Here is a 21,078-nt window from a genome sequence, read left to right on the forward strand (position 1 = left end):
CGTGAGCGCAGCCCTGACCGCTGCTGCAGACGGCGAACCCGGGCTCAGATGCTCGGTGGTCCGCAGCCCACCACGACTGCCTGTGTGTTGCTATGGCTTCTAGCATAGGGAGAAAGCATGTCTGAGTGCTCCTCTGAGCGTTCTGCGGTCGCAGCAGGAGTTGTAGACAGGTGTGGGTCGGTCTCCTCTCCCAGGTAACAAGTGATAGGACGAGAGGAAACAGCATCAAGCTGTGCCAGGTGAGGTTTAGATCGGACATTAGGAAATATTTCTTCACTGAAAGGGTGTTCAAATATTGGAACGGATTGCTCAGGAAAATGGTGGAGTTACTATTCCTGGAAGTATTCCAAAAATTAGTATATATGGTGCTTAGAAAATTGTTTTAGTGGTGGATGTGGCAGTTCTGGGTTAATGGCTGGACTCTTGGAGGTCTTTTCCAACCTTAAGGATTCTTATCTGTGGTGCTGTGTGAGACAGGGCCATAAGAGAATTCCTTTGAGATCACACAGAAAGTCCCCACCTGCCTTCCCCTGGGGGACAGTGGAAGTGCAACAAAAACTTAATGAAGCCAACTTTAAACACTGTCCCCAGCAGAAGAGTTGTCTTAACACAGCTGGGTAACGTTCTGGCATGGACCACTAAGTGAAGTGTTACATGGTGGGGAAACAACCTAGAAGTGGGGCAGAGATGCTTACAGTAGACCAATGCAGCTACGGACATGGGCCTCCTGAGAGGAACTGTATTTTACAGTGTATGAAGAGCAAATCAAGGCTTTAGCGTAAATGTTTTTGCAGAAGGAAGATCTTATTTCACATTCCTAGGTCCCCTGTGTATTCTCATTTCCTTCTCGGGTACTGCTGCTGCTGTCACACTTCTCAATTCAAGGGGATGTCCACATCAAATACATTCTCTCATACCTTCCATTGTGTCCTAAGTGGATTTTTATGAACTGCTTGGTTCAACAGACTCGAACCATCCTGGTGGCAGTGCTTCCAGCAACACAACTGTCATTTGCTGCATGTTTGTTTCTCTCCCTCCCAGCTGTTTGTCATTTATTTATGTACAGAAGTACACAAACATTGCTGTGTTTACCTTAAAGCAAGCAATGAAGGAAATATGTCTTGCAATGCAGCAGGAGATAAAGAGATCTCTGGAGAGAACTTCTTTTGGTTCTTTGGTTCCAGACTCCAAGAAGAATCCATCTCCTGGATGCTGTAGCTCTAATGCAGTAAATCCCGCTATACCTGAGGACTGAAGGATCTTCATTTCAGAATTGTTGCCAATCTTTAAATAACTCATAACTTATTTGGAAATAAACAACCACTTCCTGAAAGACAAGTGGCACAGGAAGTCAGCAGACAATGAGGACACATTTGACAGTTTTGGTGGTGGTGTTATTGTTGGTTGGTTGTTTACTCTGAAAGAAGCAGCATGATGTTATCTTCTTTACCTGTTGCATAAGCACAAGCGGCTTCATACCCAGGTATATGGGATTTCTATTGTTCAAGTCAAAGCAAAAAATAGATATGTGAAATCAAGTCATCATTTTGTGTCTACCTTGGAAAGAAGGTGAAAAGTGCATGGGAAGAAAATAAAACATATATGGGAGCTTTGTATGAGCATGATCATTTAGGGAAGAGCTTGAGGATCACTGTGAAACTGAGGACTGGAGTGGCTGATACTGCAGATACACTTTCTACCAAGGAAACTGCATTTCTCTGCAGGTCTCTTCTCATTTATGCCAGTAAGTTTAGGAAAGTAATCTCAGTTAGACCTGTGTTTCAGCTTCAACTAGCTGTCTTCCACATGCAACCAAATCTAACATGGGGGCACTCTGATGTTGTCCATACAGTGAAGAACAGAAGGAGTTGCACCTAATCAGCATCTTTTCCCAGGCAACCAGCAACAGGACCAGAGGACACAGTCTTAAGCTGCACCAGGGGAAGTTTAGGCTAGACCTTAGAAAAAAATTCTTCACAGAGTGAGTAGTTCAGCATTGGAATGGGCTGCTCAGGGAGGTGGTGGGGTCACTGTCCCTGGAGGTGTTTAAAAAATACTGGATGTGGCACTTAGTGCCACAGTCTAGTTGATAAGGTGGTGTTAGGTCACAGGTCAAACTTGACAATCTCAAAGGTCTTTTCCAACCTAGTTAATTCTGTGATTCTGTGTACCTGAATCCATGGCATCTGGCCAGCAAACCTAAGGGCTACATGCAGCTTTTGAGAACAGCTTTGAGGCATCTAGAAACAGATGCTTTCCAGTGTGATTGACAGGATGTCAACTGTACTAGCAAATCTGTGGCTTTGGTGCCAGCCACCAATTTCAGATGAAATGATAACATGGCAACAGAGCTGAGTGCTGTGGAGAAATTAAGGAGGTTGAAAATCAAAATCTATGCTCCTCTTTTTGTCAGAAAGAGATCATCCATCTAGACTCTCTAACTTTGCTATATTCAGGTTCTTTGCATCGTTACTGCTGTATTCTGCACCTGAAGGAGATGAGGGCGGTGCTTCTCTTTAATGATGCTCTATTTGTTTTCCTCAGAATGAGCACCACTACTTCTGCATGTCATTTAAGAGGCCAAAAATTGTATGAATCACAGATTTGGAGTCTTGACTAATTGCTGAACCAGCATGTTAAATGCAGGCAAACATAGCTACTAATGTAGTAGATCTGGATCTGGTGTCCAAAAGGATTGGGACTGCACCACAGTCTGTGAGGTTACTGACAGAGCTGTGGTCAAGCTTCTGGCTAGCTTTCCCTTGTAGAGAGTAGCCCTGATCTTGCTGTTTCATTGCAAGCATGCAAGTTGTCTTCTGCCTTCCTGCTTGGTTTTGATATAGACTGTGCTTGCAGGACTGATGAAACAGCATGGCACCCTGGCAGCTTCTTGAAGGCTCAGCATGTGTTGCTCCTCCTCTTCTACAGATCTAGAGCAAGTTTGAAGGTGTTCTCACCTGTCTGAATTAGTTCCTATTCTTTGCTGTGACCACACAAGTTCTTCAACTCCTTCATCTAGTCCAGGATATCAAAGAAGCAAGACAAAAATGAGCTGGGAAATGGGGAAGAAAAGGTCACTAGGAAACCATTGCACCAAAGGCTAAAGCATGTGTGTAACACTCAAGGAAATAAAGATCCTTGGGTCTAGATATTGAAGTAGAAAGAGATTTAAATTCAATCCCTACCTTTGCCTCTAGGCCTACCTACGTGTTTTCTTTGTTGGCAATGTCAGCTTAAGAAGTTCCCACCCCCTCACCACAGATACATGAATGAATTCAAATGAACTTGTCTTACCTGAACTATTCCTTTTGGCTTTGAAGTGAGGATGAAGGGAGAGCTCCTGTCTTGCCTAGTTCTGTGTTGCTCAGACCCATGGTCTGTTGTGTCTTATCTCAGAAGACTATCAGTAAGTGGAATCATTTATTAATTCAGTTTGACGTGATTCCACAAGCAGATGTAGCTGCACAAATTAGGGCTGATAAACTGAAGCATGTACATTTAAAAAAAAGGGAGTCAGTTAAATGGAAATTTTCTAAGTGCTTTGTTATAAAGAAAACATGGATATATAGATTTTGTCACTTTACCGTCTAATGTCTCAGTGTTGTGGCTGTAAAGTGACCAGGGGAATCAGCTTTTACTGTTTCATCCTTTGATTTTACAGCAAGTTCTTACAAGCTAAGGTTAACAATTCTGATATTTCTGCCCCAACAGAAATTAAGCTTGTAAGACACTGATACCCTCATTTGTTGTTGGTTCTTTAGAGTTCAATTTAGCCTTTCCTCTTGAAACTAGGCTATCTCCTTTTTTACATATGCTGCTATTTTGTGTTTGCTTTGCTTTATTTTTAGCAAAATTGCAGCTGGCTCTTAGTTCTGATGCACTGCCTGGTTTCTTCTGGTGAAATTCCAAGAAAGGAAGCCTTGGGGACAGAGAGCTACAGTCCTTCCAGTCTTTGAAGTATTTTTGCATGGATCTCACCCATTCTGCAAGGGAACAGAAGCCTTTTAGTCCAGATCAAAACTTCCAGTACTTCTTTTGCCTCATAGCTTTAGTAAATCATCTTCATCTGATGGCCTACATAAAAGCAAGCTCTGCCAGAGACATAAATTTTCTTTTCATTTCTCCACTGAGTTTCAAAGGCAGGTAGATGTCTCTTGCTGACCCTGGTTATTGACACCAGGGAGCTGTGAACTCCAAGAGCAAGCACAGAAAGGAATAGTGCCAGAGAAGAGTCTTCCATTGCTATTAAGTTGAAAAAAACCCTGCATGAGTGTCCTCAAATCAACTGTGCAGAGATTTCATCTGTTCCTCAGCCTGTTGGTTTGTGTTTACTACTACCTTGATAACATCTTAAAACTTTGCTTAATGTGGTTTTACTCATGATCAGCTAATGGACTAAGTGGACGGCTCATCTTCTTCAGGGACTGATTTCCATAGGATCTGCTGTTGTGGTGTAACCCTGTGGTGAATGCATGCAAGGCACCAGGCTCATGTTTGCAGGAGAGTACAAATATACATCACAAGGAATTTTCCATTGCTGAGGACTTTCTCTGCCCTTTCTCTGTTCAGGCTTCATTTCAAAATATTGTTGTCTGCATTGGCCAAAAATACTTTTCCCAAGGGTCAGTCTTTTTTCTCATTAGCGAGGTTTTATTTGATTTGTTGCCTGCTCCACGCATGGTTCAGAGATCAGGAAGGAAATTGCACAGGGCTGAAATAGGCAGGTGCATGCATCAGCAATGGACTGTAGTTGGTGCCATTCATACCTACATGGCCAGCTGGAGGGGCTGGCTGGTTTGCAGAGATTTAGTTAATTCAGTCCTGGGTGGCTTGGTCACCTGGCTGGGACTAGCATTAACACCTGATGGATGGGCAAGGGCAGCCTGTGCTTGCATGGAATTTTTATGTGTAGCACAGAACAGCAGGTATTTCAAGATGCTTTGTTTTCTAGGTGTTTAAAGCTCATCTTTCTCCAAGCTTGACTGATTCTGGTTACCAGGTATGTAGATCTTCTGGAAAGCTGTTGGCATCTGTGCTCTGTATTGCTGTTCGGAGGTCACTTCTTGAAGGTATTTTTTTGTCTTGGAGAGAGCAGGCAGAGCAGGAACTTGGTGTAGATTTTGCTAAGTAAGTGCAAGCAGAATTTCTGTTCTTGACCATTTTGGCTCCTGCACAGAGAAGGTTACCAGCACTAGCCCTGCAAAGTCCTTAATACTAGCCTCTGAGAATGCAGGGTCTGCAAGATTGGGAGGAAAAAAATATATGGAGCACTTTTCCCGTAATAAGAAACTAACCATCCTTCTCCAGCTCTGACTTCATGGCATCGTCTTTGCTATCCTCCTTACCCTTGTCCTTTCCTTCCCATGCTTCAAAGCACAGGGTATGCCTGGTGAAGACTCATCCCTGTCAGGGACCTCCCACGTGCAAATGGAAACGCACACTTTTACAGTTACAACAGATCAACTGGCATGCAATGGCTTAACAAGGAGGTAAGTCAATTAGTCCCCCTTCCACATTAAATTGATTGTCCAGGCCATGGGACTCTGGCTGGCCACCCAATAAATTTCCTGTTCAACAGCTGCCAGAGAGCATCATGCAAACCACCTCTTCCCTCAGAGCAACATGAATGGCTGCATCTTTCCCCCACATCAGCAGCATTGTGGGGACCAAGGTTATTGCCTCTCAATGACTCCTGAACAGACAACCTCAGTTTACAAGTAAAGCAGAGAGGCTGTATTTGACTGCCTTGGAAACACACAATTTGACATTCTGTGCAATACTTGTGCACCTCACTGTCTGCAGCTAACAGGTGGGACAATTCGACCTCTGTAAACAATTATTTTGCTGGTGCACAAGAGCACAGCCTGGCTCACTGAGCATTAGTAGCAGTGCAGGATCAGAAGCAAAAGCAGCAAGAATTATTTTACTCTGTCAAGTCATCAGACTTGATACATAGAGGAAATCTGCTGGGCAAGACAACATGATTTAACATACCCAATTTTCTAAGCAAAACTTCACTTAAAACACACAAAAAAAGGCTGGTCTCTCACTGTCAGGCACAGAAGAGAGGGAAAAGGAAATGAGCCACTAACAGAGCAAGGCAGAATGAGCCTGTGACTGCACAACTGCTGATGTGGACAGCTGGACAGGCAGCTGTGCAGGATAGCTGTGCAATTTCTATACAGACACGTGCCCACGTATGTCTAACTGGCACCTATATAAATGTATGGTAACCGTGTCTGTGCATGTGTTGACTTTCACGTGAGTGTATATGAGTGCACACACTCAGACCAGGTGTAGCATGAACATGTTCAACCTGTTCACATGTGGTCAGAGTTGTGGGAGCTGCTGCCATTGCCACTGGCCTACCTGTATGCTCAGGTGCATACACTCCTTTTGTGTGTGATCACACCCGGGGTGTGCACTGTGGGAAATGCTTTTCATGGGATGCTGATTCTGGTGAGACCCTTAAGCAGCCATTTGCCTGTTTCCTTGACTCCAAGTGTTTTTCCCATTTGCACAAAACTGGAGATAGAAACTTCACTCTATCAATCACAAACCAGCTCAGAGGTACTTTTCTGAAAATACACAATATCTGCAGTTTATTTTTCAGTTTGGTATGGGGGGCAGGGGTTGTTCAAGCACAGACTTTTTTCTTAGACATGCATTCCATGGACATCTCAGGGCAGAGTCTCTAGTCCTTCACCAGCCGGTAGATGTGATGCTGGGCACCATGGTCACTAGTTGATACTTCAAAAACATATGCTATGCACAGCAAGGTCTCCTGTGTGTCCCTGTTTGTCACAACCTAGACAGAAAAGAAGAAGAAGCTGAAATGGCAACTGCTATTTCTCTGCTTAAATATTCCAACACATTTAACATAAAGCAGAAAGTCAGTAATAGACAAAGAACAGAGAAGTGCAGGATTGATACACAGCTTGACCACCACAAGCCCCAGTCTGTGTGCCCACACACCAAAGCACTTTTGCAGCCTCAGAACTAAAATGCAATAAAGAGACAGGGAGGTGAGCAGAGTCCACTGGGAGGAAAAGTCCACTATGACCAAGCAGTGACCACATCAGTGGATGCAGGTCCACCAGGTCCTCTACTTCCCACCCTTGGTGTTGCAGATTTCAGCAGAGGGAAAGTGTTTCACCCATAAAAGCTCTTTTTGCTCTGTTTGTTGGGTATAAGAGGCCCCCTCCTGTGGCACATCCACTCCTGTTCACACATATATCACAGCCACAGTGAATTGTTTCCCTTCATCTGCTCCTGCTTGTCAGTGGTAGACACAGAATGTGAAGATTAGAGAGCATAACTTCTTTTACAGGAGACTTACGGATTTGACTCCATTACACCTCCCATTCCATGCACTGTAGGTGTTGGGGGAAGGATGGCTGCTACACTCATGCATTCTTACAGAAGCTCCTTTTTTCCCATTTTTTCCTACAGCCCCTCAGGACCCTTAGCTTCTCTACACCGTGACTCTGTCAGCAGCATGGTGAAGGAGCAGTGTTGTCCTAGTTTCTGCAGCATGCACTACGTGGCAGAGACAAGAGAAATATTGCACTCAGAACTCCCAGCTCAGCTTCCCTTTCTCTGCCACTGCACAACTTTGCACATTCTTGTCACCTGAGTTTGTGCCATAGCTAAAGTTCTCTCCTGCTGGAGGAGACACATTTTTATCAGCAGTAGCACCAACTCAGCTGCAGAAGAAAAACATTCCAGCTGGAGTCTTACACTGTACCACAGCCTAATTGTTCTTGTGAAAACAGGAAGAAAATAGCTGTTTTCAAACTTGCTTATTAATTTTAGCAGTCTGATTTTGGTCTATTCTGCTTTCTTTTCTTACTTCATGATTGGGTTTGCAGTTGGACTCCTTTCTTTGGCAAGATGTGGTGAGTTACACACATCCAGGTGTGGTAAGGCACCAGGCCCTTTTCTGAAAAAATGAGCTCTGAAATCTTGGGAGTGCTAGATCCAGGAAATGTGCAAAGCAAGATAAATTATGCTTGTGGGATTAGGGATATCTAAGCTCATAAAAGGGTGTAGAAAAAAATATTAGACTTGCCTCAAAGTTGGTAGTGGGGACTGAGAGCTACCAACATGCCTTACATTATGCATTTTTCAGCTCCCCGGTGGGGAGTGAGCTCAGGCTGCTGCTCAGGGAGCAGGTGCACCTTCATCTTGCACAGGACTGCAAGGCAGTGTGTGCCAGCATCCACATGGGACATGCCTTCAGTGACAGAAGGTAAGGGAAGGACATGAGATTTCTCAAAACATAAAGCCCCTGAGGAAGTAAAATGATGTGACAGCTTTTTTTAATAGAATTTATAGGAAGTGCTGGCCTGACTGAGGAACAAAGCGTGCAGAAGGCAGCTTCAGTGTTCCTCAGTATGGATTACAGCACACAGGTCTTCCATCTCTCTGCCTCTGTCCCTTTCATGCTTTTGCTCATCTAGAAGAACTCTCAGCATTTATACTCCTCATTTCTTCCCGATGTTTAAGATTTTAATACAAACATGGAAGAGTTAACTTAATGCCCTGTGAGGTATATTATTAACCCAGTGTTTTACAGCTGATGTATCTGAGCCACAGACCAGTGAAATGAGTTGCCTGCAGTTATCCAACATCCTCAGAGAATGGAATGAAAACCCCTTTGATTTCCATTCTTTCATACAGCCACCAGCACCTCTTCTACTTACCCAGCCTCACGTTCTTTGGGCGAGGATCTCTGACACCTCTTACAGAGGCAAACACAGAATTCAGTCCATTAGAAAAATCCACCTTTTAAGATGTCTGCCCAGTCCATTAGAAAAATCCACCTTTTAAGATGTCTGCCCTCTTCCCAAGTTTAGGTTGCATCTGAGCCTGGAAAGGCTCCCAGTATAACAAAACACTAATGCAGATCTAACTGCCGTAGCCTTGTAAAATCCTTACCTACCTAGAGGTTGCGGTGATTCAGGTGGTGTCACAGAGCTTCCCCACACCATGCCCCTTCCTTTGCATGTCTCCATTTTCTTTACAGGTCCAGGATGGTTCTGAAGACACTGCTTCTCCCCCTCCCCCCATCTGGTCAGCGAAGAACTCTTTGCACAGAAAAATTTTATAGCCACTCAACAGTGCCCTCGTGGTTTTTTTACCTTGCAAAAAAAGGGCCAGGGCACAGAAAGGACCTCAACATTTGTGAAATACTGGAATGAGCATTTCCTTCACTGACTTTTTCATCATTCCCCTTCCTTGGTCTCTCTGCCTCCTGAGCTCTCCCTTTATTTTTCTTTTTATCTCTCTCTTAGCCCAGGTCTCTCAAATTCTTTTGCTGCTCCTCTGCATGAGTTACTATCTGTAGAGCTCCATAAATGGTCTTGAAGTGCAATACACATGAAAGACACTAAGTTCAATTAGATGCTGAGCTAAAAAAGGAAATCTGCTTTGACTCTCAACACTGAACTCCTGCATGGTGCTTACTTGTTGCCAAGTTGCACCAAAAACAGTTGAAGTTCCCACCTGTAAGATAGTGAAGTTCTCCAGCACACTGTTCATCATGTACTTCTCGGGAAGGTGCTTGAGTTTGTGGATGAAGTTGATCATGTATTCGCAGAGAGGGGAGCGGTGGATGCGGTAGGAGTAGTGTCCGTTCTCATAGCGCGCATACTCTGTCTGCAATGCAAAACACAGAAGGGGCACGTGGGGCTACGCTGTCACACCAGTGACACTAAGCACAGAAAGGGACTCAGAACAGGAAAATTACAGTGGCACTTTCAAATAATTTTATTAACAATGACCACAGTGCTTTGCACCAAAGTCAGTCCCTTTGAGCCCTCCAATTTCTTTGGCTTGATTTCTTTTTTTTTTCTCTAGAACAGTGGGTTCCAGCTTATGAGCAGCAAACTCTCAGGGCACTGTGAAAGGTAACTAAGAGCAACAGACCAATTGTCACCTACACTACAGTCTGCATCCCTACTAGAAAAATATTAGGTGTGAATAAACTGAAAAAGGTAATAACTGCTGTTTTAGCAAGACCAGGAAGTAATGATAGTAATAGTATGCTCAGGATGCTTTACAGCTAAAAAAGAGGAAAGCCTTCTGGTACCTGTGCTAGAGATCATAGAGCTCTGCTCCCCTTTAGGAGAGGGTCTGGCCAACCATACACAGAGGGATTTTCTTGTTCACATTCACACCTTAGCTCCTGTATATTTTATTTGTCTTTGAAGAGAAACTGAGGCCATATTCTATGATTTCACAGCAGACCCTTAAATGCCTGTAACATCCTTTCACCCCAGAAGCTCAGTCTTCTTTCCTGTGAACCAAGACACTTTCCTTTGGCCTCTCTGTCCCACCTGCGAATACTTAACTGGACTTTAGGAACGCCTATTGTGTGACTGGAGATGGGTCTTGGGGAAGGATGCACCTTGAACTGACTGCTGACACAAGAACAGCTGGTGTTCTGCACCAGCATCTCAAGGCTCCTTGAGAAACAGGGCAGCAGGAGGCATGTCAAAGCAGCTCTCTTAGCAGCTGAATGCGGCATCAAAACTAATTTCTTCAATGCCAGTTATATACATGATTTTGCAGTTCCCCTGTTGCTCAAGCTGTCAGTGTACAAGCTCTAGGTCATATAAAACTGTAAGACCATAAATCATTACAGTCAATTAATGGCTATAGTCTATAAATGATCTGTTCAAAAACACAGACGAGAGTGAGGTGTTGCTTATATGTTTTCACTTTTCTGGACTACAAAACAAGGGGTCTGTGTCTCCTAGCTTTCCTTTGTTTCCCAAAAAGCCCCAGAGAATCACCAGAGCTAAGAGTCTTATGTATTTACATCTCCTCAGAAACTGAGACAGAAGGGAAAAGCAGCAAACACTACCAGATCTTCAGTGAAGTCCTGAGACAGGGCCATGTTGCAGGCTCAGTGATCTTACACCTGGCATGTCTCAGAAATAATCTGTGGCATCCGTCTCCCTGACAAGAAGCATGAAATATATTTTGCCTTGAGATACAAAGGCAGGATGCAAATACTTGAAGTGAGAAAACAGCAGCCAGAGAGAACCTTGCACCCAGGTGTCTGCTCCTTACCTCTACTTTCTCTACCACCTGCTTTCCAAAGGAACACACTTTGGTGGAACAGGTAATGACCATGTTTTCTGGGCTCTCGTATTGGCTGGAAACGCCATAGAAAGATCTGGATTCATCTTCAATATTGGTATTCAAATCAGCCTGCCAAAAAAAAAGAAAAAAAATTTAGATGGTTATCAACAGATGGTTGTGGCATTTTCTCACCATTACCTTGTGTAAGCCAAGATAGTAAAGTATTGGAGTGTCCCAAGCTCCTTAAGCAGACCGGTGTGCATCGAGCAAGCGAGAGAAATCTGAAAAGTGTTGAATAAAATCCCATTCCCACTTCAGAAAATAGTGGTGTGGATTTGCATACGCATTGGGGAAATCTGGTGGAAGATCCTCCTAACATTAAAAACATATGATACAGCTTGGAGGTACTCACAAAGCATGTGGAGAGCTGACTGCAGAGACAGAGCAGTGCAACAGACAGGCTAGACTGGGCTGACTCACCAAGGAAGGAAAATAACGGTAAAGCAACAGTAATAAAGTTGGTAAGGGAAAACAGACAGCAGGGAAAAGGAACGTGTGGGTACACACACACATCAGGCTCCAGTACTATGATATAAAGACTGTAAATAGACAGGATGCAACATAAGGAATGTAGGTTACCGATGGATCCAGCCCAGTTACACCTGAATTCAAACCCATCTCCATTAGCAGCCACAGTTTTCAAATGTGAGTGCCTAAGGCTGGCCAACCAAAGCTTCCGGTTGGGACTTAACTCCTAAAAAGCCTGGCTCTCTGAAGCTTCCACCAGGGGTCATTCCAACCACAGTTATGAACCAAGTGGCGGTTCCCTTAAGCTCTGGAAACACTAAGGGAGTGTGGGAAGTCCCAGCTCAGCTTCCTCCCCTTCAAAACCGAAAGGGCAGAGCTTCTCTGTGCTCCACAAGCCCAGGTGCTAATTTAACTCAGCATAAAAGCAAGGATCGGTTCCCATAGGCCGCTCCAGAGCATTTTATTCTTCCAGCTGAACCAAGGGAAAAAAAAAATTTCCTGCTACAGTGGATACACTGTGAATAGGACAGCATTAAATGCCATTCTAGCAGGGTTTTCTTAACCAGTGTCAGTGAAGAGTTTTTACTTGAGATCTAGAGCAGCACTAAGGACAAGCAATGCTAGCTTTGGAACGAGACCACCACAATAATGAATACCTCTCTTTCTTTGCCATGCAAAATACCTGTCTCTTCTTTGCCATGAGATAATAAATACTGTTAGCTTAGCAGTCTTAAGGAGCAATTTCACAAAAGGTTTAGGTCAGTCTAGAAAGTGCCAGTCAAGTTTTCTCCCCATCTGTAGACACATGAGCTTGCTGCTGCCTTTGTGCCACCACATAAGATGAGGGCACAAAGATTGCCTGTTTTCATAGCAATGCATACTCGGGGTTGGCTTGAGTCTCTTCAGAAACCGCACCTCAGAGTTGTAGTTTGATGATGCCAGGCTGGTCCTGACCCCAAGAGAGAGCAGTCTCACTCTTCCAGAGCAGTTTGTGCTTCCCTTCCTGCTGTACTGACACATTTCTGTAGCTGTATCACAAGGCTCACTGAGGAATTGCTCAGCTAGTTCTCAGTGGGATCAGTTCCCTGGCCTGATTCAGAAACACTTGTGTGTGTTCAAACAAAGAACGTGTGTTGGGAGGATGGGCAGCAACAGGGAAAGCAGAAGGCAGGACAGCTTCCTCTAGTGAATTATTATGGTCATGCTGAAGACCTTGATATTAAATAACTGTAGTTATGCAGCTACTTTCTTTGTACCACAAATGTACATGAATTAGATAGTAGCAGTTACTCTGTTCTGGTTTAGGTTTTTACTGAATTACTGTATTGTAATACTGTACTTTAATACTGTAATACTCACTTCCATGTCAATGCAACTAACTCTATTATTTCACCCACACTCCAACTGTCTGAATAAAGATTAATTTCTTCCCTTCTCCAAAGAGGAACTAGACCAGGAGTCCTTCACAATATTTTTCATCTGTTTCCCTTGGGAGTGATAAACACAATGGAAGGACTTGATTCCGATCTTCCAAAGAAATTGTCCCACTGAGTCAAAAAGAACAAAGGGTCAAGGCTACAGAGGCTTGGTCAGGCCTCTGCTACATAAACATAACAGAGGCTCTCACTGCAGAACCAGACAACCATTTTCAAGGTCTCACTAGTAAAGTTAAGGTTACATTCTGCTAAAGACTGACTGGTAAAATTAAAAAATAAATGCCGTCAATATGAGGCAAAGCAGTAAGGTGCTAGTTCCACTTCACGAGAAAAGCTTCACTAGCCCTAAGAAGCCACTCTAGGTGTGCCCACAATTTGACAAGCCTCCCATCAGAAGGCCAGACTAGAATTTCACAGCCAGTCAACATCTAATTAATCAACATTAATGGCAAAACTATGGTAATACTGTTTGAATTAAGGAGTCATTGTCATTCACTGACATTATGTACAAGGTTCCTGGAAGCCTTGTTGCAGTGGAGCAGTGGGATCATGTTGGAACTCCCTCACATTTACACTGCACTTTTTATTCTAAAGCTTGTCCCATATTATGGGCTAGGACAGTCAGACATGGAGTGATCAGTCACCAAGAGCTGTGTACCCACCTCCTGTCACCTCTGCGGATCTCATAACCATACATACATGGAATTTCAGCAACTTCAGGGCTTGCTGAGGGCTTCAGTTCACGTTTGCAGGAGAATGGAGCTGGAGCACCCCAGACTGTGCTGGCCTTACAGTTACAGCTTACTCACTTATTTACAGCTGCTGGTTCCCACCTTCTCAAGGAAGGCACTGCCCCCATACCAGAGGTTATTTAACACACACATATCTGCTCTTGAACTATTTGCAACCTGTTTTACTCATGTGAACTGAAAGTAGCAATGGTGTACATGAATACAAGACCAAGGAACAACTCAGCAGTGGAACTCCAAACTCCTAGCTTTCCCTGCGGTGGAGATGATTACCTCCTGAAGGGAGACAAGGCAGAAAATTGAGGAAGAACACTACAATCTGCCGCAGCCAAATTAACTTCTAAATGTCAACTGGACACTAGGGTAATTCATGAAAGGATGCAGTTAAACTTCTCAGTATTGCATGAGGACAAGACCATAATGACCAAAAGAGCTACTACATCTAGCCTAACACCTAAAACCACTATGGCCTACATGCCTAAATTCCTATGAGCTCCTCACAACACCTAGACCATCAGGACTGCATTGCTTCTCTAAAGAAAGCATTGTGTCACAGCACACCCAGGGCTGGAGTGAGCACCTGAGGTGAGCAGAGACAGGTCTGACTTGCTGTGTCCAGTACATTCCACCCTTAAAAGAAGCAAGGCAATAATAGTGACTACGATTCAAAGGAAAATCATCTTCCCAGAACTCCATCAACCAGGAGGGCTTATCTTCACTTTATAGTCTGGGAATCCATGGAAGTTTTTAATATGTAACTGGATGTGACTAGAACCTAGGTGCCTCAGCTCCTGTTTGGCAAATGCCTTAGTATGTCCAACATTCCTTACCCCAACCCAGGCAGCCAGAGGAGACATAGGCAGGATTTAGGAAAGCCACACTGAGGGGGCTGAGCTGCTCCTACTTGCCACTGCTAGAACAGGGTGGGACTGCGGGGGCAGCAGCAGCATTCAGACTGTTGGGTGGTGTCCAACATTCAAACAGCTGTTCTCAGTCTCTTTTACAGACAAAGGTAGAAGATCAAATAAATGAGGCATATTACAAGCTAAATCCAAGTTATGAGCCACCAACTGGACCATACTACTTTATCTGACTAAGTCAGGGTTCTTGCTTTCTGTCCAAGAAGTTCCAGATGCAAAAACCTGTGCACACTCTGGCATAGCAGCAATCTGATGTGTCTGGGATGTGTTCAACTCCCTGGCGCAAGCTCAGCACAGACGACATCCATAGCTTGCCTGATGACTTCCAAACATGCTGAAACTACAATCACTGACATATCTGTGATCCACATACAGCATGCAAGAGTGAATCTACCTGCTTTGGGAGAAACATCTGAGATTCCCTCCTTTCCAGAGAAGTAAGCAGAATGTTTAGTAACCTACAAGACAAGATTTCTAGAGAGAAGAGATGGGATTTGTTCCAGGAAGTGCATAATACCCCTCCACAAGTTAATATGCTCCTCTCTCCCTTCCATCTCTGAAAAAGATTCTTTGGAAATTCCTCAGCAATTCAGTCTTTCAATCTGCTTTTTGCTGTCAATAATCTCTATACCGTTGAACACTGTGGGGAACAACTTTGGTGAAAAAAGTACCACTGGCAGAGTCCCCTTACATAAGGCAGCAACTAGAGGTGGTGCTGGTGACGGCACATGAAACTAGTGTGTGCAAAAATCATAAAATTCTCTGTTTCTAACTTGTTTGCTGCCTCGTAAGGAGTACCAAGAACAGACTGGACATAGGGACCAAATTGGCATTCCTTGCTCTCCAGGCAGTTTCTGCCAGGTTGGAATTGAAGGCATCCAGTGGGCAAGGCAGGGTGCTGAGGGCAATTTGCACTGCTGCTGTTTTGACTGCATTTGCTTGTGACAGGAGAGAAGCCAAGTGCAGGAACAGCAGTTTCCAGCCCACCCCTTCAGGGCTTTCCCACAAAAGTATATTTAATTTAGCTGAAAGAAAATGCTCAGTGATTTGACTGCCTATCACCAAGAAGAAATCACTACATACATTCTTCACAGGCAGGACAGGGCTCCCAAGAAATTCCCCTGATTCACGTCTCTACAGATGGCTGCTCTCTGCAAAGTACTACCTGTCCTGGATTCCTGGTTTGTCATTTTCCTTCTGTCTTCCATCCAGAGTCTCACAACTTCTGAAAACTCCAAGATGCAAGTGCACCATTCTACTAACGTGCAAAGCCCTGAGAACGCCTCTTCCCCAAACTATTAATAACGATCCATACAGGAGGAGTTCACGGGGAGAAGCAAGGAACAGGTGGCAGAGATAATATTAGCCTGGAAAAGAGCGGGGCTGCCACTGCCCATGTGTTGGGAGGCTGATGTCTCACATTCATTGTCGTGTGCTAGAATGCACTTGGAGCACAGAGAAATGTCACACAGATGTCATACACAACTTGCCAACCCAAGTCCAAAAATCAGTTCATTGTACCAAATTCGCAATGCCAAAATCAAGGAAGAATTGCAAACACTGCAACACTGCTTATGTTTCAAACTCATCAACTTTTAACTCTTAGCTATATATATAGGTATAAACAATTTAAAGCACCTTTGAACAAATGTGGACATCTCTATCTCAGTCATACTAGATCCTCAATGCTGCCAGTGATGTCAAGAAACCCCAAGCCTGGTGTTTAGAATTAGGCTTCTGGTGCACAACAGATCATCTGGTATATTCAACGCTTACTGTACCAATGGCAGGTTCATGCCTCAGGTTCTTCAAGCCTAAGACTGCATATATCCAACTCCAGCTTATTCATTCCTTGTTTTTTTTAAAGTCTTTGTCACCTGCAACCACAATTTCAATTCAGAACCTCTGAAAAATCAATCATATCTTCATGTCTCAAAACATCCCTTCAGGTATTTAATTCTACTCACCATTTTATCCTAAAATGATGCTATAAATTCAAGTGTAGTAACTGCTTTATCCAATATATCTTTGAACATCAACAGTATATTTGTATAACTGTCCAGAGCTATCAGGCAGCAAAATGAAAAAGCACCCTAGCACATACCGCTACAAAAGCATAAAAATGCAGAGGGATATAAAAATTTCTGCTGAAATCTGGTTTTCTTCTTTTTTTGGTGTTAATCATATTGCCTTATCTGTGAAAAGTGTTTGTTTACTTATTTGCTTCTTGTAAGTCTTAGAAGCTTCCAGTTAACAAATTACTTGGCCTGTAAACTTTGCCTATTTCTAAGTGACAACCTGTAATGCTACCAATAAAACCTGACGTTAAACCCAACAAGGCAAGGGTACCATAAAAAGAAACAGAATGTCAAAATATTAAACCAAGCCCAGAAATATTTCTGTCCTTGTAAGTATAGAGTTGCAGAGCCCCACAAAATCATGTACACACTGGAGTAAAGATGTTCCAAATCCTATGTCACATCTCTTAAAAATCAAGCTAAATTCCAGTGAGTTGATACCCTCTGAACACAAGATACCTTACATGGGAACAGAAAGAGCCCAACTTGATGACATGCCACCATCTAAATCTTTCAAAACCCTGACAGAGGTTGGTCTGACATGGTGCATAGGCCACATTAATACTTTTGATATTAAAAGCCAAATTATCACAATTGCCAAACCGAACCACAAAAGCAAAAAAGCACAATTTTGTCAATTTTGATAAATAAAATCACAGTTGCACCAGATCACAATTTCATGATGATTTCTCTCTCTTCAGGTCAAGGAGTTCAAAGTGTTTTATTCTCTCTATGTAACATCTCCCTCTAAGCTCTTCCTTTTGGTTCTTGAAACCTCCAAAGCACAAAAGGCAATCGCTACCTTTCAAAGGGTGCCCTGTCAAAGGATACACTTCTCAGCAAGGTGCTGTTGTCTCTCTGAGCCAGAACCGAGCTAATCTTCCACCTTTTGTTTTCAGCACCCCAGGCAAGCTTTGTTGTACTTTGCCAGGAGCTAATCCCATGAAGGGCCCAGATCAGTAGCATGGAGACTGCAGGTAGTAAAATTACGTGTCCCCAAAAATCACCAGCAAGCAACACTCTAGGCACAGGCACTTGAGCAGCAGACTCCCAGCCAGCATTCTCCAACTCACTTCTGGAAAGGCTAGGCTTGGGACAGCTGAGAAGTTGCATCTCAAGGCACTTAACTCTTCCTTCTGAAAGCACCAGTCAGGAGGCTTTCTAGTGCCAGTTTGTATGAAGAGAATGAGATAAAAAAGCTCATTTCTCATCATCTCACTCTGACCTGAGGTTGAATTATGTGGTAAACTCAAGGTGAAATGCTCCAAATCCCATTACACATTCCCTCAGCCATCTAGTGTACAACTGCCCTGAGCTACTGTTATTTTTAATTTTGTAATACTTATGATAATATCGATCACCAAAGCTATTTTGTTTGTACCTTGAAGCACAATGGCGCCATTTTTTCAAATTTCAGCTAAATCACAAAAATCCAAATTGAGTGAGTAGGCTTTTGCCGGGCTGATTTCTGCCAATTTACCAGAAGTCATTTCAGTAATATATTATCATCATAATCCAATTTCATTATATGTTTCTCTTATCTTTTGCTCTGCCAGCAGTAAATATGCATCTATAAATTATTAGTACTTGGATAACACAAAATGCAACTACAGAGAGAGGAGAAGAGATGGAAAAGTATTGCTTCTGACTGAGGAGTTACACAACACTGAGAGAAGTGAATGCATAAGAGTATGCAGAGAATAATTTCCCCTGCGTTCTTTACTTATACATAAATGAAAATTCTAGAAGGCCCAAGTCACCAATAGCAAATCTTCAGACAGTAGTCAAGAACAACTCTACAGATGGACAATGTGAAAGATACATCTTGCTACAGACAGAAAGCATGCCTTGCGGGGTCAAGGGAAGATCTCCAGTGACAGTCATGGCTGTATTAAGTTGCCTACACAGGCTAAAATTTGTTGGGAGGCAGCAGTTTTCTAACAGCCAGCGAGGTCACAGCTTTCAAAGTGAGAAACTTCATAGCAAAAGGGTACCCTGTAAAGGGCCCTTCCCTTACCCAGAATTTGACAAGGAAGAAGGCATTAGCTGGCCCCCTTTCAAAGAGCTCCTTCAGGCCCCCTTTTTTCTCAGGGAACTTGTCATAGATCTGCCGGATATCCACTGCCTCGAGGTAGGGGTCATTGTAGCTGGGGCTTGACTGCCCAATGTGCACAAACAGGTGTTTGTTATACTGCAAGAAGAAAAACATGGAATTAGGAAATTGTTCAATACCATTCAGTACATACTGAACATTCATTGTCCTTCACAGAAGACTACCGGAAGTCAATGAAGATTTGATAGCATTTTCTAAAAGAGCAGAAGAAATCAACAGAAATATCTGCTAATACCAGCTCATGCTGTTCTTTCCTTCTTATCAATACACCATGCTTCTTCCTTCTCTGAAACACTATTGTTGGGTTTTTTCTTCCTGTATTCACTCCTAAGCCATTGCCTCATGCTGCTGCTATACAGTCTGAAATAACCTGAGACACAGAGTGTTACCTGCGATGGATCACTCAGTCAAACATCAATGCTCTTGTCCTATGAAGAGCCTAAAATCCCACAGCAAGGTACCAGCCAAATAACACTATCTTTTTTGAACTTTCCTATCTCAGCCCATCACCTGAGCACATCTCAAGATGCAGAATCACAAGGTTTAGTGAGACAGGCTAATCTTACTACTTCCACTTCATAGGTGGCACCATGGAAACACAGTGATGCAAATTCATCCCAGTTGCCCCAAATTTCAAGTTCTCATCACACCAGAGAAACACATGGCTTTATGTGATCTTAGCAACATCTGATTTTGGGTTCTATATTGGACTCTTATCTTACAAGGCCGGAGAGAACAACCAGAATAGCCTGGCATGGGTTTATGACCTCAGTGCCTTGGGCTCTGGTGTATGAATGTCCATGATCCTGGACAGGGAGGCCAGAAGCACCTTGCACAGAGATGGATCTACCACTATTTATCCTCTAAGAGGAGGATATCTGGTGTTTCCCAAAGAGGCCTTTCTATTCTCTGAAGAGTAATGAAGCAAGTATTTCATACTCAGAGAGTAGTATAACATATCCATGATGAACAGGAGCTGTCTGAAGATGCAAAATTAATGAGGGGTGGAAGCAAGGTGTGTTTCTTACTGTGTCTTGGTCTTGTTGTTGTTCCAAGAATGCAGAGAACTCTAACATCCAAAGTTTGGAGCTAGCAACCCTTCGTCCTTGCCAAGCTGGTGCTGATGGGGAAGGTGAGAGGCCAGTAGGAGACTCAAACCCTAAGCACACAGGATTTATATAACAATAATTAAGGAAAAAATGGCAATAACTTTTCAGTAGAGCACCTGCTATCAAAGCTGACTCATTACATTTTCTTATGGCTTCACTCATCAAGCAAAAACATCATTCACAAGGTCCCCAGTCTACCTGTGCTCTAAATGGTTTGTCAGTCACCCTCTGCTCAGACAGCACTATCAGGGTAGGTCATGATGTAAAAGACAAACTACCCGGGTTTGACACCAGAGAAAATGTGTTCAGCAATTTTAAAAGGACTCAGATGGAGCCCTAAAGGAGCAGTGAAATGAACTGTTTAGTATCAGAATGAGGTGTCACCTTTACCTTCGCAAAATGGGGAAGCTGAGATGGAAAAGACATTTGTTATTCAAATTACTCAGAAATTAGGAAGGCAATCATGTTATGACAGAGAACACAGTGGAAGACCAGTAGAGATACGTAAACTTTGGTTTTTTGCTGAGCCAGGAGAAAAAACAAACCCAACACAACCAATATAAACAGAGAGAAAAGTTTTGTAAAATAAAACAAAATTTAAAAGCTTCAGCTCTCTCAGTAAAAGAATGGAAACAGATACTAAGAGGAAATCATTAAAAAATTAATTTTTGGCTCATTGAAATGTTTCAATAGGTAATTTTTTTTCAATTTACTTTCAAGATTTTTAGTGTTGGCCGATTTTGAAATTGAAATACAATTTCAAAGGAAGGAGCTACATTTCCTTACCTACCTGGTAATGGAAGCGGAGGCTGTACAGCATAAGGTTGTTGAGAAAATGGTTTCACGCTACAGAATTACACAAAAAAAGGTAGTTAATAAAAAACCAACCAGACAAAAAAATATTCTTCACCAACTGTTTGCACAGATTAGATTAAGCATTTCTCCTTGGGGACAAAGTGTCTTTTGGAAATTATCTTTCTGTGTGGGCAAAAGAGGGTCATGGGGGAAAAACTCAGAAAGCAGTAAGGGGACAGGGCTGGACACATTAAAAATT

At 43.1% G+C, this 21,078-nt stretch overlaps 1 protein-coding gene across 3 annotated transcripts in view; it reads right to left on the minus strand.

The window, feature by feature from the left end:
* Positions 1–6,571: 6,571 nt before the first annotated feature.
* TEAD4 (TEA domain transcription factor 4) overlaps positions 6,572–21,078 on the minus strand; it is a 51,450-nt gene continuing 36,943 nt past the window's right edge. The window contains exons 8-14 of one of the 3 annotated variants that reach the window (XR_001862473.1): positions 20,815–20,870; positions 19,944–20,074; positions 18,820–18,993; positions 11,080–11,220; positions 9,508–9,660; positions 7,340–7,539; positions 6,725–6,808 (exon numbers count right to left, since the gene is read on the minus strand). Coding sequence is in view for 2 of the 3 variants with exons in the window: in XM_017735998.1 (XP_017591487.1) it covers positions 6,695–6,808; positions 9,508–9,660; positions 11,080–11,220; positions 18,820–18,993; positions 19,944–20,074; positions 20,815–20,870 (769 nt within the window). In the remaining variant the exon portion in view is untranslated. Of the gene's footprint in view, positions 6,809–7,339; positions 7,540–9,507; positions 9,661–11,079; positions 11,221–18,819; positions 18,994–19,943; positions 20,075–20,814; positions 20,871–21,078 lie in introns of all 3 variants that reach the window. The other 2 variants (XM_017735998.1, XM_017735999.1) reach the window with 2 other exon arrangements.

This window comes from Corvus brachyrhynchos, unplaced genomic scaffold, assembly GCF_000691975.1.
Source record: "Corvus brachyrhynchos isolate BGI_N302 unplaced genomic scaffold, ASM69197v1 scaffold44, whole genome shotgun sequence".
Lineage (NCBI taxonomy): Eukaryota > Metazoa > Chordata > Aves > Passeriformes > Corvidae > Corvus > Corvus brachyrhynchos.